The sequence below is a fragment of the Salvia hispanica genome, chromosome 4 (assembly GCF_029641045.1).
Source record: "Salvia hispanica isolate PSC_SH4W2 chromosome 4, Shi_PSC_v1, whole genome shotgun sequence".
NCBI classification, from domain to species: Eukaryota; Viridiplantae; Streptophyta; class Magnoliopsida; order Lamiales; family Lamiaceae; genus Salvia; species Salvia hispanica.
Window position 1 is genome coordinate 59,453,172 of NC_142695.1, and position 16,974 is coordinate 59,470,145.

At 43.3% G+C, this 16,974-nt stretch overlaps 1 protein-coding gene across 1 annotated transcript; it reads left to right on the forward strand.

Moving 5' to 3' along the window:
* The first annotated feature begins 12,153 nt into the window (after positions 1 to 12,153).
* Positions 12,154 to 15,366, forward strand: LOC148929761 (putative inactive disease susceptibility protein LOV1). The gene is made up of 2 exons (XM_089057014.1): positions 12,154 to 12,937; positions 13,366 to 15,366. The coding sequence occupies exons 1-2, from the start codon at positions 12,154 to 12,156 to the stop codon at positions 15,144 to 15,146; spliced, it is 2,565 nt and encodes an 854-aa protein (XP_088913140.1). The 3' UTR covers positions 15,147 to 15,366.
* Positions 15,367 to 16,974: the final 1,608 nt, after the last annotated feature.

Below are 16,974 nucleotides of genomic sequence, written 5' to 3' on the forward strand. Positions count from 1 at the left end.
CTAATAAAATTAAAGGGAAACACTAGAATCTTAATTTAGTAAAAAAAACTATCAGTTTTATTTTAAGTAGATTATATGCTTTTGTGTTTCATTTCATGGTTGGAGTTTATATCATCAGTTTTCATTTTATGACATATTTTGGATTTTGTAATTTGTATGGAATATAGTGTTAATAACTAATAACGATCTAACTAATAATTAATTAATTGATTATGATATCATGCAGATTTCTGTAAGATTAATTTTGAAAAAGAAATAATCCGGATCTAGATATGGATCTGGATCTAATATATTCGTAGACCCTACAAATATATTCGGTTTGCTAGTTAAAATAATACGAAGATATAATCTAGGATTAAGTTGTGAGACTATTTTAGTTGGAGGGGGTTGGCCATAACTAATTATCACGTGATAATCTAGTTGAGGGATTCAATCTCATGAACCAAACACATGTTAAAGACCAACTTCCTTAACGATTCAATTCCACGCACAAGAAACGAAAACCGTAGACAATCCGGTGCCCTGGAGGTTTGGGTCGGCGGTGTTTTCCGGCGAGAGGAGGTGACGCGAGTGAGTTACTCGTCGGCAGCGTTTGTGAGGAAGAGTTTCTTGTCGCTCAATCTATTGGGCCGTAAAAATGATTTAATTAATTCAATGAGTTCAATGAAATTGCCCTATTTATAATACTAAGACCGGTTGGTTCGACTTAACCTATGCGTCCGGAAAAGAACCAACTAGGAAAACTCGAACGGGGCTTATAAAACGCCCGACCAAAACAATTTGAAAAAATTCAATAAAAGCGTTAATTAAAAGAACACACGAAAAGGCTTGCTAACTAAAGAGTTACGTCGCTAAGTAGTTTGAGAACTTCTAAAGTGGCTTGAGTCGATCTCTCGGAGGCAAGGCTCTCGCTGCTGTTCCAGTTGGCTGCTGCAGCTGCGGCTCTTCCCTCTCCGGCTGGTATGCCTCCGTGGATGGAGCTTCGGTCCCCTCTTCCTCCTCTGCTTCGCTTGGCTCGTCGGAGTGGCTGGGCATACTCTTATCAACTCCCCCCTGGTTGGGAATCTCCTTGTCCTCAAGGGAGAGTGACGGAAAGCGCTTCCGGATAGACTCCAGAGGCTCCCCCGATGGAGATTCTGTTAAAATAAAAGGAGATGGAATTTCTAATAGATTACAATACGAGGAGAGAGAATTCACAAAAGTAGTGGAGGACTTATATATATTGAAAGCTTAATCTCTTTTCTAATACTTTTTAAAATGTCTATAGGCAATACATATTTATAGACTAACTATGTCGGTTCCCTCACCTTGACCGACTTAAGTAGCAAAACAAAAGATGAGGTTTTGTTCCTCTTTTCAAGAAACTTACGGTGACTATTACAACACAAATTCAAAATGAAATTGTCTTCTTACTTCATGCTTCTAGAAAATTGATAGATGGCACTTGGTTGGCTCCAACTCTTAGCATGACAATGTTGACTTTTTTGTATGTTTGAGTTTAGCTCACAAATTCCTCCCTTAAACTCAAATCTCTTCTATCTTTCATCCCGATCTTCGTCTTGTTGTTGATAAGCAATTCCGCTGGTAAAGCCTTCGTAAATATATCTGCTGCTTGATCTCGACTCGCCACTTGACTCATTTGTATATCTTTATTCTTGACATGTTCTCGAAGGAAATGGAAACGAACGTCTATATGTTTACTTCTCTCGTGATGCACCAGATTCTTTGCTAACTCAATTGCTGATTTATTATCGATTCGGATTTCTGTTGCGTCATGTTGATGGAGTTTTAGTTCATGTAACAAATTTCTCAACCAAATTGCATGTCCAACACACCATGATGCTGCTACATACTCTGCTTCACATGTTGACAACGTCACAATTGGTTGCTTCTTGGAGGCCCAAGTAAAAGCTGTCTCTCCGAGATAGAATACATACCCTGAAGTGCTTTTCCGGTCATCTACATCTCCGCACCAATCACTATCAGAGTAGCCCATTAATTTGTACTCACTTGACTCTGAATAAAACAATCCGTGTGTCTCTGTTCCTTTGATGTATCGCAGAATTCTCTTGATTGCCTTCCAATGCGAGTACTTTGGTTCTTCCATGAATCGACTCACTACGCCAACACTATATAAAATGTCAGGTCTTGTACATGTCAGATATCTCAAGCTTCCAACTAAGCTTCGATATTTGTTGGCATCTACTTGATCTCCTCCCTCAAACTTAGAAAGTTTTGCTCCGAGCTCCATTGGTGTTGATACGGGGTTGCAATCATCCATTTTATTTTTCTTCAGGATACTTTTCGCATATGCTTCTTGGGATACAAATACTCCTGTTTTATCTTGTCTAACTTGCAGCCCAAGAAAGTACTTCATCAATCCCAAGTCTGTCATCTCGAATTCTCGAGCCATGACCTCTTTGAATTCTTTTATCATTGTCTCATTATTCCCCATGAATATAAGGTCATCAACATATAAAGCAACATATAACAAGTTACCCTCCTTCTCTTTCACATAAAGTGCATGCTCATACGGACATTGCACGAACCTGTTTTTTCTGAGATATGTGTCAATTCGGGTATTCCATGCTCGTGGTGCTTGTTTCAGTCCGTAGAGCGCCTTCTTCAATTTTAGCACTTTTGTCTCCTTTCCGACTTTCATATACCCGGGTGGTTGCTCCACATATACTTCTTTTTCAAGCACTCCGTTTAGAAATACTGATTTCACGTCCATTTGATATATTGACCACTTGTATTGAGCTGCAAGTGATATTAGAAGTCGTATTGTCTCCATTCTCGCAACTGGGGCAAAGATTTCATCATAATCGATCCCGGCCTTTTGTCGATACCCTTTTGCAACGAGTCTCGCCTTGTATCTTTCAATCTTTCCTTCAGCATTCATCTTCTTTTTGTATACCCACTTAACTCCTATCGGTTGATGATTCTCCGGCAATTCTACCATTTCCCAAGTGTCATTCCTTTCAATAGCAGCAATTTCTTCATCCATTGCAGCTCGCCATTTTTTATTTCTCACCGCTTCTTCAAAAATAATATCCTCAGAATCTGCTAGCAGACATATTAGATGTACTTCAGCTGTTGTATCATAAAGATCTTGCAAATTCCTCATTCTTGGTTGCCTTGGCTCTTCTTCATCTTCTGTTGTTGAGTGATTTGTCCGTCTAATCATTGGTGTAGAGGCTGATGGCTCTGTTTCTTCAGGTACTACAATTTTTTTGTTGTTCCAATCCCACACACTTTCTTCATTTATATGCACATCTCTGCTTATAATTACCTTCTTCTCATTTGGATCAAATAGTCTGAAGCCCTTCGTTTTCTCATCATACCCGATGAACACATAACTTTTGCTTTTATCATCTAACTTGGTTCTTCTTTGATCCGGTACATGTGCATAGGCTACACTACCAAATATCTTGAGATGTGACACTGTCGGTTTTATCCCGCTCCATGCTTCCTGAGGTGTCAGATCCATCAGCCTTGCATGAGGAGATCGATTTTGTACATACACTGCACATTGCACTGCTTCCGCCCAAAATTCTTTTGGCATATTTTTGGTTTTCAACATTGACCGAACCATGTCGAGAATGGTTCGATTCTTCCTTTCTGCTACACCATTTTGTTGAGGCGAGTAGGGCGCTGTTAGATATCTTTTTATTCCTTGTTCTTCACAGAATTTGGTGAAGGCGGTTGACATGTATTCACCACCTCTATCTGACCGCAACGCCTTAATATTGCAGGTCGTTCTCTTTTCAACCATCATCTTGTACTTCTTGAAAGTTTCGAGTGCTTCAGATTTCTCTTTAAGAAAGTATACCCACGTCTTCCTTGTGCAGTCGTCGATAAAAGTGATGAAATACCTCTTTCCTCCAAATGACTCGGGTGTGATTGGACCACATATGTCTGTATGTATCATCTCGAGAATATTCTTCGCATGATATTCCGCCTTCTTAGGAAAGGAACTTCTTGCTTGTTTGCCGAGGACACATCCTTCACAGAATGATCTCGAGTAATTTATATCAGGTAGCCCATGGACCATACCATTTTTTGCAAGTTTTCTAATGCCGTCTTGGTTCAAGTGCCCAAGCCGTAAGTGCCATAGTGAGGCTTGGTTCGTCATGTCGATTTTCAAACATTTCTCTTCAACATTTCGCAAATTGAGTTTGTACATTCGATTCTTGGCCATTTCAACACGTGCAATTAAGTAGCCTCTTTTGTCCTTCAATTGCATCATTTGATCTTTCATGAATACAGAGTAGCCCTTCTCCATTAATTGTCCCATGCTCAGAATATTGCTTTTCATATTCGGCACATAATACACATTTTCAAGAGTACTTTCTTCACCATTATGCAAGAAACTGATTTTACCTCGACCTTTTACTTCGATTTTTGAGGCATCACCAAATGATACATGCCCATCTTTAATTTCTTCCATCTCCGTGAAGAGATGTTTGCGCCCACACATGTGATTGCTGGCACCGGTGTCAAGATACCACACCGTGTCTGCATCAGTATCAGCAATGGTGTCATCATATGCCATCATGAGAACGCCATCTTCTTTTTCTTCCTCTTCAGCCACGAGATTCATGTTCTCTTCTTCTTGTCTCGGAGATCTACAATCTCTTGCAAAGTGTCCATGTTTGCCGCAATTGTAACAATCAACGTTGGGACGGTATGAACGGCCACCTCTCCCACGACCTCGACCATCTCTGCCACCACGACCTCTTCCTCCACCACGCCAATTTTGAGCTTGATTTGGTTGCTGTCTTTCATCGTGGTTGTTCTTTTTCTCGTAGCCTCTTCCATAACCAGTATCGCGACCTCCAAAGTTTCCTCTTTCTTGGTGATCGTGCTGCACATACATGGCTTTTTCTTCATTAATTGTCGCCTTGGCTTGCAAGGCCTCATCAAGTGATTCTTGTTTCTTCTTTTTCTTTCTTTGTTCGTGTGCCTCCAGGGATCCAGCTAAATCATCAATGGTCATCTCCTCTACATTTTTTGATTCTTCAATTGCACACACCACGTTCTCAAAATCCTCTGTTAATGATCGTAGAATCTTTTCTACGACCCTGGCATCGGTTAGGTTTTCACCGTTGCGTTTGAGTTGATTTACCACCGTTTGGACACGAGTGATATAATCAGAAACTCCTTCTGTCTCTTTCATCTTCATGGCCTCCAATTCACCTCGCAAGGTTTGGAGTCGTACTTGTTTGACTCGGTCAGCGCCTTTGAACACTTTCTGCAATGTCTCCCATGCCTGTTTGGATGTCGTGGCACCGGCAATTTTTTCAAAGCCGGACTCATCTACGGCTTGAAACATGAGATATAGAGCAGTCTTGTCTTTCATACGCTTCTCCCTCCATGCCCTTGTCTGAGCTGCAGACATGGCCTCGATTTCATCTTGACTCGGTTCTTCGTAACCGGTCACGACTAACTCCCACACATCTTGTGCGCCAAGAAGTGCTCTCATTTGAATGCTCCAATTGTCGTAGTTCGTCTTGGTAAGACGGGGCAGCGGCAGATGCCCCATTGACGCCACGCTGGTGCTCGCCATCGGCTCTGATACCACTTTGTTAAAATAAAAGGAGATGGAATTTCTAATAGATTACAATACGAGGAGAGAGAATTCACAAAAGTAGTGGAGGACTTATATATATTGAAAGCTTAATCTCTTTTCTAATACTTTTTAAAATGTCTATAGGCAATACATATTTATAGACTAACTATGTCGGTTCCCTCACCTTGACCGACTTAAGTAGCAAAACAAAAGATGAGGTTTTGTTCCTCTTTTCAAGAAACTTACGGTGACTATTACAACACAAATTCAAAATGAAATTGTCTTCTTACTTCATGCTTCTAGAAAATTGATAGATGGCACTTGGTTGGCTCCAACTCTTAGCATGACAATGTTGACTTTTTTGTATGTTTGAGTTTAGCTCACAGATTCAGTGCCATCCGACCACCGCACGAGGACGTGCTCCACTGGCTTCCCGTCATGCCACATCGTTTGAGACTCCAATAAACTGACCGGTTTCACAATGGGTCTATCACCCAAGAATTCCTTTGGAAGCTCTACAGTTGGGGGCGCATTATCCCTGGCAATAAATTCACGAAGCAAATTAACGTGAAACACGTTATGAATCCTGCACCCCTCGGGTAGACGGAGGCGGTACGCAACCGGGCCGACCCTCTCGGTGACCTCAAAGGGCCCATAAAACCTCCGTGCCAGCGTTGCCGACAATGGCCTCGCAACTGAGTGCTGGGGATACGGTTGTAGTTTTAGCCAAACCAAATCTCCGACTTCAAATTCTACATGACGTCTACGTCTATTCGCGGAATCTCTCATCCTCTACTGGGCCTCCTCGAGAGTTGCCCGCAATTTAGCAAGCAGTTGACCCCGCTGCCTGATGGGGGGGGGGTGTCTGATTTGATGGTGGAGTAGCGACTACCAACGGCGGCTCGCGACCATAGAGTACCTGAAACGGAGTCATTCCTATAGCGGCATTATGAAAGCAATTTAGAGCCAACTCCGCCCAAGGTAGGAAATTGCACCACTTGGATGGCCTGTCCGCAGTAAAGGCTCGCAGATACTGTTCCAAGCCCTGGTTACGGACCTCCGTTTGGCCTTCAGACTGGGGGTGGTATGCTGTGGAGAAATTTAGTTTTGTGCCGCTCAACCGAAGCATCTCCTCACAAGTCGCTTTCAAGAAGACCGAATCTCTGTCAAAGACCAAAGTCTTGGGAAACCCATGATGTCGCACCACAGTGTTAATAAATAGATGCGCCACCCGCAGCGCATCGAATCGTGTCGGTAAGGGTGCAAAGTGGGCATACTTTGACAAGCGATCCACCACCACCTCCCATACCTGTGAGGGGATTGGCAGAGGCTGCAGTAAGCCTGCAGGTTTCTGCGTGGAGTATTTATTCGACTGACACACGGTGCAATACTCAACAAATTTCTTCACGTCTTTACACATCCTAGGCCAGTAGAAACCCGCAGAGAGAAGCTTGAAAGTTCGTTCAAAGCCCAGGTAACCGGCCATGGGCGTGCAGTGGTGCTCCGTCAGCAGCTGAACTTTAAGCTTCGAATCCGAGCTGAGGAGAATTCGGCGGTTGAAATTGACTAACCCATCGACCCACGACAGATGTGGCGGCGCTGAACCGGTCCTAATCTGTTCCACCAGCGCGCACAGGTCCGGCAGCGTTGCTGCTTTTGCACGCAACATGTCCAGCAGCTTGGGAATGGGCTGGGCGACCGCGGCCAGGAGAGCCCCGTCGTCATCCGCGACCTCCCCTGCCTGAGCATTCTCCTCCCGTCGAGAAAGCCCATCTGCAGCTCTGTTGGTACACCCCTTCTTGTATTCAATTGTGAACATAAAACCTATTAGTTTGCGAACATAGAAATGTTGATCCGGAGTTTGCACAACCTGCTGCAAAAGGTCTTTCAAACTCTTTTGGTCAAAACAAATAATTAACACCCTGCCCAGCAAGTATTGGTGCCATTTTTGAATGGCCTCCACAATCGCACAAAACTCTTTGTGATATGTTGAAGCCACCCGCCTGCAAGGACCCAACTTCCTACTAAAATACGCAATTGGGTGCTTATCTTGAATCAACACAGCCCCAATGCCCAGACATCAAACGCGTCGGTTTCAATACAGAATTGTTTATCAAAATTTGGAAGGCTTAACACCGGGGCTGACGTCATTGCCAACTTGAGCGTTGCGACGCCGTCTCTGCAGCAGGTGACCAGGCAAACATGTCCTTCTTGAGTAACTCTGTGAGGGGTGCGGCGATTACAACATAGTTAGCCACAAATCAGCGATAGTACCTTGTTAATCCCAGAAAACCTCTCAACTGCTTCACATTTTTAGGCGGAGGACAAGATGTCATTGCCTCGATCTTTGCCGGATCCGCCTTAAGAATACCGTCCAACACTAAATGGCCCAGGTACTCGACCGTAGTGTTGCAGAACGAGCATTTTGATAATTTGACGAAGAATTCATGTGTTTGCAGCAAGGACGGGACTTCGGTTAGGTGCTTGCAATGATCCTCCAACGTCGCGTTGTACACTAATATATCATCGAAAAAAACAATGACACAGTTGCGCAATAACGATTGAAAAATACCGTTCACTGCTGCTTGGAACATCAACGGAGCTTTTGTGAGGCCGAAGGGCATCACCAAAAATTCAAAGTACCCGTCGTGTGTCCGGAACGCTGTTTTACAAACACATCCGCCTCGTGTATCCGGATCTGGTGGTAACCTGACCGGAGATCCAGTTTCGTGAAAAACTTGGCATGCCCCAATTCGTTGAACAATTCATCCGCCGTCAGTATCGGAAAGTGATCAGGAACTGTGGCTAAATTGAGAGCCCGGTAATCAATACAGAACCTAAAGGTTCCGTCCTTCTTACGGATAAACAGAACCGATGAGGAGAAAGGACTCTGGTTGCGCTGGATTATGCCTTGATCGAGCATCTCTCGCACCTGTCGCTTAATTTCATTTTTCTGAAAATATGGGTAGCGATAAGGGCGGACATTTACCGGTTTAGAATTTGGTAACGGATGAATACGGTGGTCAAAGTCCCTACGCGGAGGCATACCGGACGACACGATGAAAACCTGGCAAAATCCTTCCAGCACCTGCCTGATTTTCGCCAGTGTGTCTACCGGAAAGTCCTCGGCCTCTGCTGACATAAGAGACTGTAATTCGTCTCCACAAGGATGATCTCATAAAATTCATGAGCCGGGGAATGGGCAGCCAACATCGCTAGGGACTGGAGAGAGATTAATCGAGGAGTCGGTTGGATTCCTCGCGGAGCCATCGGGATCCCATTGCGATGAAACTCCAAGGTTTTCCCCACAAAATCCGTGGACACCTTTCCTAGTGACTCCAACCACGCCATTCCCAACACAATATCCGGTCCGTGGATTTCCATAATATGTAGATCCAACAGAAAATCAATCCCTTGCATGGAGAGCTTTGTCCTTCAAGCCACATGAGAACAAATCAACGGAATGGGCGAATAGGGGTCAGCGCCAACTGCAGCTGCTCCGCAACTCGGGGGTGGAGAAAGTCATGAGTGCTTCTCGTGTCGATGAGAATGCTGACATTTGTCGTCCCAATAGCCCCAATGACATTAAAAGGTCGAGACTTGCTGCCCCCTGCCAAGGCATGCAAATGAGATAAATCGGCAGTGATAACTGCCTCTTCGTCGTCACTTGACGCAGACCGGTCTGAGGTGGCGTCCTCCTCCTCATCGCCCACACAAGATAAGATCTTTTGTTTACAGACATGGCCCGGCACCCATTTCTCCGGAAAATGGTAACATAGGCCCTTTCGCGACCGTTCCGCCTTTTTTGCATTTGAAACACGAATGGGGCGGAAACCCGGTTTGGCCGACTCTCTGGCATTCGTTCCCGCCGGTAGGAACTCGGCTGACCCTCGCAGGGGTGAACGACCTGCTGTCCTTACTATGCCATTTACCTCGCGACTCATGAGCCTGGCATTCCTCCCGAGAAGCCGCCAATCACATGGCTAATGCCATTGCTTCCGCTAAGGACGAAGGTTGTTGTAGTTCCACCTTCTCCTGTATCGGTTCCTTCAGGTCAGTTATAAAAATAGGGATCAGGGCCCTCTCGGATAAGCCTTCCACGCGATTAAAGTAGCGTTCAAACGTGTTGTGGTATTCTGCTACCGTACCTATCTGCACTAATTTCGACAAAGGGCCAGTATAATTGCGGAAGCTTTGGGGATCAAACCTGTGGCGAACGTCTTCCAAAAATTCCTGCCACGATACGAAGGGGTTATTGGCCCGATAGTTAAATATCCATTCCGCTGCCGGTGGTTGGAAAAGCATGACCACGTAGTGTAGTCGCTCTTGATCCGGCATCTGCAAATGGTCAAAATAATATTCCATCGTGGAAATCCAATTGGTCGCATTAGCCCATCAAAACGTGGGGCCTTCATGTTAAGGTCCTGAGGCCTATCGCGTGACGGGGTGAGTCCCAACTCATTGGTTGGCGACAGGCACGAATCTAATGTGCAAGCAGGAGGGGCAAATGTCCTCCCTCAAAATTTTATATCTATGTTTAAAATTTTTTGTAGAAAAAAATTAATATTAGTTTCTTCTTTAAATGCCCCTCCTCAACTACTTCAAATATCCCACATGTATTTTTGCCCCTGCAATGATCATTTTCTGGATCCATCCCTGGTTGGCGATACCCATGGAAACCCCTGTCCAGATCACGCTGGTATTCCCCTGCTGGCCTATCCCAACTAGTACGCAGCCTGGGACATGGGTGAGAAAGGCGGAAATCCGCCATCGGTTGACAAGAGGCGGTTCGTGTGGTACGGCGATGCGAATCGCGATACGCTCCCCTAATCGGATGGCCTTCCCCACCACAGTCGCGACGACCGTGGATGAAAAACCGGGGGTTGGTGTCCACGTCTCCTGCACCCAAATCACTACGCCCCCAATCATCATCATCAGGACCCTCGTCAGAAATATACGGTGGATCTGGATTGGGGACGGCGGGTGTCTCCAAATTATCAACACGCCTATCGGTCGACTCCAGATGAAATTCCAGCTTGTCAAATCGCGCCATAATTCTGTCAAACCCTTGCTCAAACGGGTCAGAAACACCCGTCGTCGCCAGTTGGCTGTGGAAGAGTGTCGATGTCGTCCCTAGGCGGCGGTCTGGGATCGTTAGGGTTACGGCGTACCCCTGTCTTGTTACGGCCCCGAGACCCGAGCACCAACTCTTGAGCGTTACCACCCGTAAGAAGAGCCGACGGAGGGCAAGCCTCTTCCGTTCCAGCCATAGTGAGTTCGATATGAAAAGCATCGGTTGTTAAAGATCAATTTCCTTAACGTTTCAATTCCACGCACAAGAAACGAAAACCGTAGACAATCCGGCGCCCAAGAGGTTTTGGTCGGCGGTGTTTTCCGGTGAGAGGAGCTGAGCGCGAGTGAGTTACTCGTCGGCAGCGTTTGTGAGGAAGAGTTTCTTGTTGCTCAATCTATTGGGCCGTAAAAATGATTTCATTAATTGAATGAGTTTAATGAAATAGCCCTTTTTATAATACTAAGACCCTAGGATTGGTTCGACTTAACCTACAAGTCCGGGAAAGAACCAACTAAGAAAATCCGAACGGGGCTTATAAAACGCCCGACCAAAACAATTCGAAAAAATACAATAAAAGCGTTAATTAAAAGAACACATGAAAAGGCTTGCTAACTAAAGAGTTACGTCACTACCTAGCGACGTAGTTTGAGAACTTCTAAAGTGGCTTGAGTCGATCTCTCGGAGGCAAGGCTCTCGCTGCGGCAAAATTCTATAAATAGGTGGTTCTAGAAAACTGCTTCCATGGATGGGTGGTTTTTTTTTTTTTTTCTAGCAATGGGTGTTATGCATTCTAAGAATACGTGTTTAAATATGCATTCTTAGAAAGCGTGTTTAAATACGCATTCTTGGAATGCGTATTTAAACACGCGTGTCTCAACAGATCACGCAACAAAACAGAACAAAACTATTAAACACGCATTCTTAGAATGCGTGTCTCAGCAGAATATTAAACCAGCGCGAACAGAACAGAAAACTCACTGACGCCATTATTCATTCTCGCGAACCCCTTCCAAGAATGCCACCTTTTCGTCCGATTCTTGCATAAATAATTTTGAAATTTTAAATATATATCTAATTATGATTATGATTATATTATCTTTTATTGGATTTAAGATAAATTTAAATGCATAATCATTTAAATGTAGAAAACTGATTAAAAATTAAATAGATTTAGTAAAATATCACAAATGTGTACGTCTAACAAACAACCACAAACTACTTGTAACTACTTGGTGTAAACTTGTTTGCAGCTATCCCTTTGGATGTACGCGAGGATGTTCTTCTAGTAAAGAATTTTGTTATACTCCGTGCCAATCCTTCAGTGGAAAAAGAAATATCAGAAGCTGACCCTAACTCCCCTAACTCCTTACGAGTTAATATTATCTTAGTGCTTTTCTTCAGAGTTAATATTACTAAAATATCCATTTGGTAAAAATGAAGCAAAATCTGAGATAACCATTACAGAGTAAATAATGTCAATTTTCGTACGTGCAGTTTGCCAATAAGCATGTCGGAGGCCATCATCTTAGGGGTGATAGGGGAACTGGAGAGCTTTCTGATTGAGTTGCCGATGAACTTTATTGATAACTATCCTGAAACACTAGAAGCCCTGAACGAGGTAATAGAAGAGCTCAGAATGATGTTGGACTTCTTCAGAGACAATAAATCTAAAGAGATGAGCAAGCTAAAAAATTTGCTAGCTGACTTTGCTGAGATGGCTCAAGTTTCAGCGAAACACAAATCGCAGTTGTGGCCTTTTGCTATCTCCAGGGATCTAGATACGCTGAGGATGATAAAAAAGCGCATGATGGAGTTTGGAGTTGGTAAGGCGATGAGTAGTTCACAAAGTGGTGGAGAAGGAGACGAAGGTGTCGTGGTGGGCTTGCAGAAAGACGTGCAACAGCTTGTGTTTAAAGTGATTCTTAGTGAAGAGGAGTGGCTTATTGATAAACCTATTCTTATCAAAGGGATGGTTGGTATGGGAAAGACAACTCTGGCTAGACAAGTATACAACCATGCGGCCGTCACTGAAAAATTCAAGGGCTGCCGTGCATGGGTGAGCCTTTCTAGTTTTACAAGTAAACATGAGGTGCTTGTGGAACTGATACGCCAGTTGGTGACACTTGATGGAGATTCGTTGTGGCTGGAGGAGATGGACAACCAGAGTCTCCAACAGATGCTTTTCCAGCAGCTGAAAGAAATGCCACCATGGTTTATAGTTCTCGACAACGTGCTGCCAGAAATGTGCTTCAACTCCTTCTTGCTAGACCTTGCACACCTCTCAAAGCCAAGTATGCTTCTTTATTTCTTATGTTAGAATCAATTCTGCATGCTTAAACCTATTCACCTTTTTAGATAGAAATAGATTTTAATATGCTTTTACAATTTCAAACAATATTATAATTTAAGTTGTTTTAATATAATTCTACTTGTCACCCACCAAAACTTATCACATTAAACATATAATTGGTTGAGCTAATATTGGTCTTGTAAAATTTCATAAAAATCATTTTGGTCCTACACATTTTAAGTGTGTTAGCTTTCGGTCCTGAAAATATGTTTCGGTCCATATTTAACTCAATCAAAATATGTTACGAAACAAAAACTAATTCTTCAGAAGTATATGTAACCGCACAATGTAGGACTTCCTAATTTCACACTTCAATATTCTTCTTTGTCTCCCTTATTGCATTATGTTCTTAACATGGTATATAATCAGGGCATACATGTAGATTGTTGATCACCAGTTGCCATCAGATTCAAAAAGAGCTGTTTTACACTCATGATATGAAAGCTTTGGATTCTGATAAGAGTTGGCAATTGTTTGTGAAAATAGTTGATAAATTCACAAGTAATGAGAACAAATTCTCAAAGGACTTGGAGAGGAAGGGCAGGGAGATGTTGAAAAAATGTGGGGGTTTGCCGCTTGCTATAATAGATGTTGGAAGGGAGAAAGCAAACCAACGACTTTTAGGGATTAAATGGGAAGAACTTTTTGATTCAATTGATTTGAGTAAAACACTGAAGTTGTTGGAACCGATGTATAATGGCTTGGATGAACAACTCAAGTCTTGTTTCTTGCATATGTCCTTTTGTAAGGAAAATGCAATAATTAGAGAAAAGAAGTTGCACCATATTTGGGATGCAAATGGTGTAGAAGCAGGATTTATACCATGTGGCCGTTTAGCTGATCAATCCATTATTGAAGTCGTCCACCCGTACCCAGAAATGTATAGTGTGAAAAGGTGTCGCATGAATCCTCTACTGCACATGCTATCCATCAAAAAAGCAGAGGAGGAAATAGGCCTTGAGATCTTAAGGAACAATGGAAATAATCGACCCTTAGAGAGCCCTCGTCATCGTGTTATTCATTGTGGCAGAGCCAAGTTTAATCAATCCACAAATCAAGACAAATTTAATCACTCTACGAATCAAGACAAGTATCTTGTTTCTCTCATCTTCCATGGAGGTGGTCGATACTTGGACGACGCAGGCCAGTCTTATTGGAAGAGTTTTGAACTCCTCAAAATGCTCGACATGGATGATTTTGGGGCGAAGACTTTATCAGAATCTATCGGGACATTGACCGAGTTAAGGTATTTGGGATTGAGAAACAATTATGTGGAAGAGATCCCACACTCGTTGGGGGCCTTGAAAAGGCTTGAGGTTCTCGATATAGCTCTAAATTTTATGGTGGAGGTGCCGGATATTATCAAGGATATGAGCAGCCTTCGTAATCTCTACATGTCTGATGTGATTTGCAGAAAGCCTTTGAAAGTAGATGCACTACAAAATCTTGAGACCCTGACCTTCGTGTCTATATATTCTTGGACATATGAAGCCTCGAACTTGAAGAAGATGACTAGTCTAGATAAATTGGGTATTGAAGAAATTGATGAAAACTCGGATGTAAGCGAGCTCTTTCGATCACTAGCTAAGTTGAAGAATCTTACTCACCTTATTTTGAGAGGGTTTCGCTTCAGAATGATGTTTTGTTTGGACGAGATTCATGTTCTAGGTAGGCATAACGAGATATGCACACTGAGGCTTGAAGAGATACGCACTCTGAGGCTTGATGGATGCATAGCTAGGCTACCAAGTGCCTATAGTTTCCCTCTCGAGATAGAGTACTTGGCTTTGGTAAATACTTGTCTTGATGAGGACCCCATGCCGATACTAATGAAGTTGTCCAGCCTAAGGCGCCTCAAACTGCGGAATGCATACAATGGTCGAGAATTGGTGTTCAAGATGATGAAACTTCAAATCTTGTGCATCCGTGAGTTGTGGAATCTGAGAGAAGTACGATTTGAAGAATGTGAAGATGCTGACCTCGAGCAACTAGAAATCATGAATTGTCCACATCTGGAGACACTCCCACAAGAAATTCAGTCGATGAGTTCACTGCAAAAGTTTAAGATGGTAACAACTAAACACATTGCAACAAAGATAAAAAATTCAGGCTTGCTCTCCAAAATAGTGGAAGTGGATATCAGTCCATAATTTGAAGTGGATACGAGATCAGTGGTTGCAGCCGAGTTAGAAGAGTCGTCATTGCCGGAGCTGGAGCCGGAAGCGTCTACGACACCGTGGAGAGATTGGCTCCAGAGAAATCAACAGATGCAAGGCCATCACGACTCTAACGAGCTCGGAAGAAGCCAAAGCATCTAGAAGACTTTATTTAGTTAATTTCCATAATCTAGTTTTGCTAATTATTTTCTGCTTAGATTGTTTCCTTTAAATTAAACACTATTTTTGGGTCGAGCATAATTAAAGCTCCTTTTCGGGTTTTCTTTATTGATTCTTTCCCGAATCGTAGGTCGAATCAACCCTAGGGTCCTTAGTATTTAAAGGCCGTGTTGTTTCTCTATTCCCTACTATGAAATAACAACTTTGCATTATTTTTGTCTTTTATTTTCTCTACTAATCTGTCAATTTGGGTTGATCGTCGAGATTCTACGTCCTTGCGACTCCATGTTATCGTTCGTATCCTTGTTGAGAGTTCAAACCTCTTAACAGGAGGTCACTTCGCTTACACCATATCCAACAACCACAAGCTCACTCATCAGCTCTCACATCAACTGCCAGCAAATTCGACCCCAACGTCAAGCAAGAAGGCCGCTTTATCTTTCACAATTATGTTTAGCTGAAGCAAGTCCTTATTAGCTTAGAATGGAGTTTGTTTTAGTTTCCTTATTTCATTTTATTAGAAATTGGCTACTCACCCCTTAAAAGGCCTCATAAGGGGGAGGGTTATCCACACTTATATAGATTAGATTGGATCATCACCAAGTCGGTGTGGGACAGAATTGAGAGAATTTAACACGCCCCCTCACGTGTGGGCCGGAAAGGACATCGGTCTTCCATCACGTGGGTGGGTGATACGATCATCCTTTACATATTAGTATTAGGGAATATCCATAGAATATTATTCTATTTAGTTAATTTTGATTCACCATATCATTCCCATATATATTTATTTTCTTGCTCAATAAGTTAGGTTAGAATTCTAGACTTATAAATATGTCATCTTGTTATCATTTGGAATCAATCAATTATCAATGAAATACTTTTCCTAAACTTGTTTTGAGCAACAAGAATATTATCTTTCGTCCCTAGTTGTTGTTCGTCGGAGAACGTCCGAAAATCAGCAATTCGTGGTCCATCTTTCGAGAACGTCGAAGGTTCGATCACCTTATCCCTCCGAGAAGTTAGTTAACCGGCCTCGTTACGGAGCACGTCTGTAACAACTGGTGCTTTCATTCCGAACTCTTCCTATATCTTAGTTCCATCTATATCCCCAAATTATTCACCAATATCAAAAAAAAAAAAAAAAAAAAAAAAATCAGCCTCTGCACTACCCCACAGCCACACCAAATCGTCCATCTTATTCATCCATATTCCCCAAATACCGAAGAAAAAAAGTCAGCCCCGAGCTTCACCGCCGCCGTTCAACGTCATCATGTCACGCAACTACACCGGATTGGGGCGTTATGAACAATTGTTCGATCAATTGGATGCCGCTATCTCCAGGTTGGAATCACGTTGTGACAAAATCGAACGGCGTGTTACAAACTTGCATACGTCAAAAGCAACATATACACAGCAGCCCTATGCGTGCTCCGATTCCCGCAGAAAGCTTTGCCCTCGTCCGCTGCCGGAGCCACAGCCACAGCCGGCTCAAGATCTGCGGTACTATTCGCTGCCTTGCTGGGACCCTCCGGGCTATCGGCAACAGTTCGGTCGGGCCGCATATGAGCCGCTACCTGCTCGCCGGTGTTCCACCCGACAGAATGCCTATCAGCCGCCGCGCAATGCCTTCCCCTCTAGG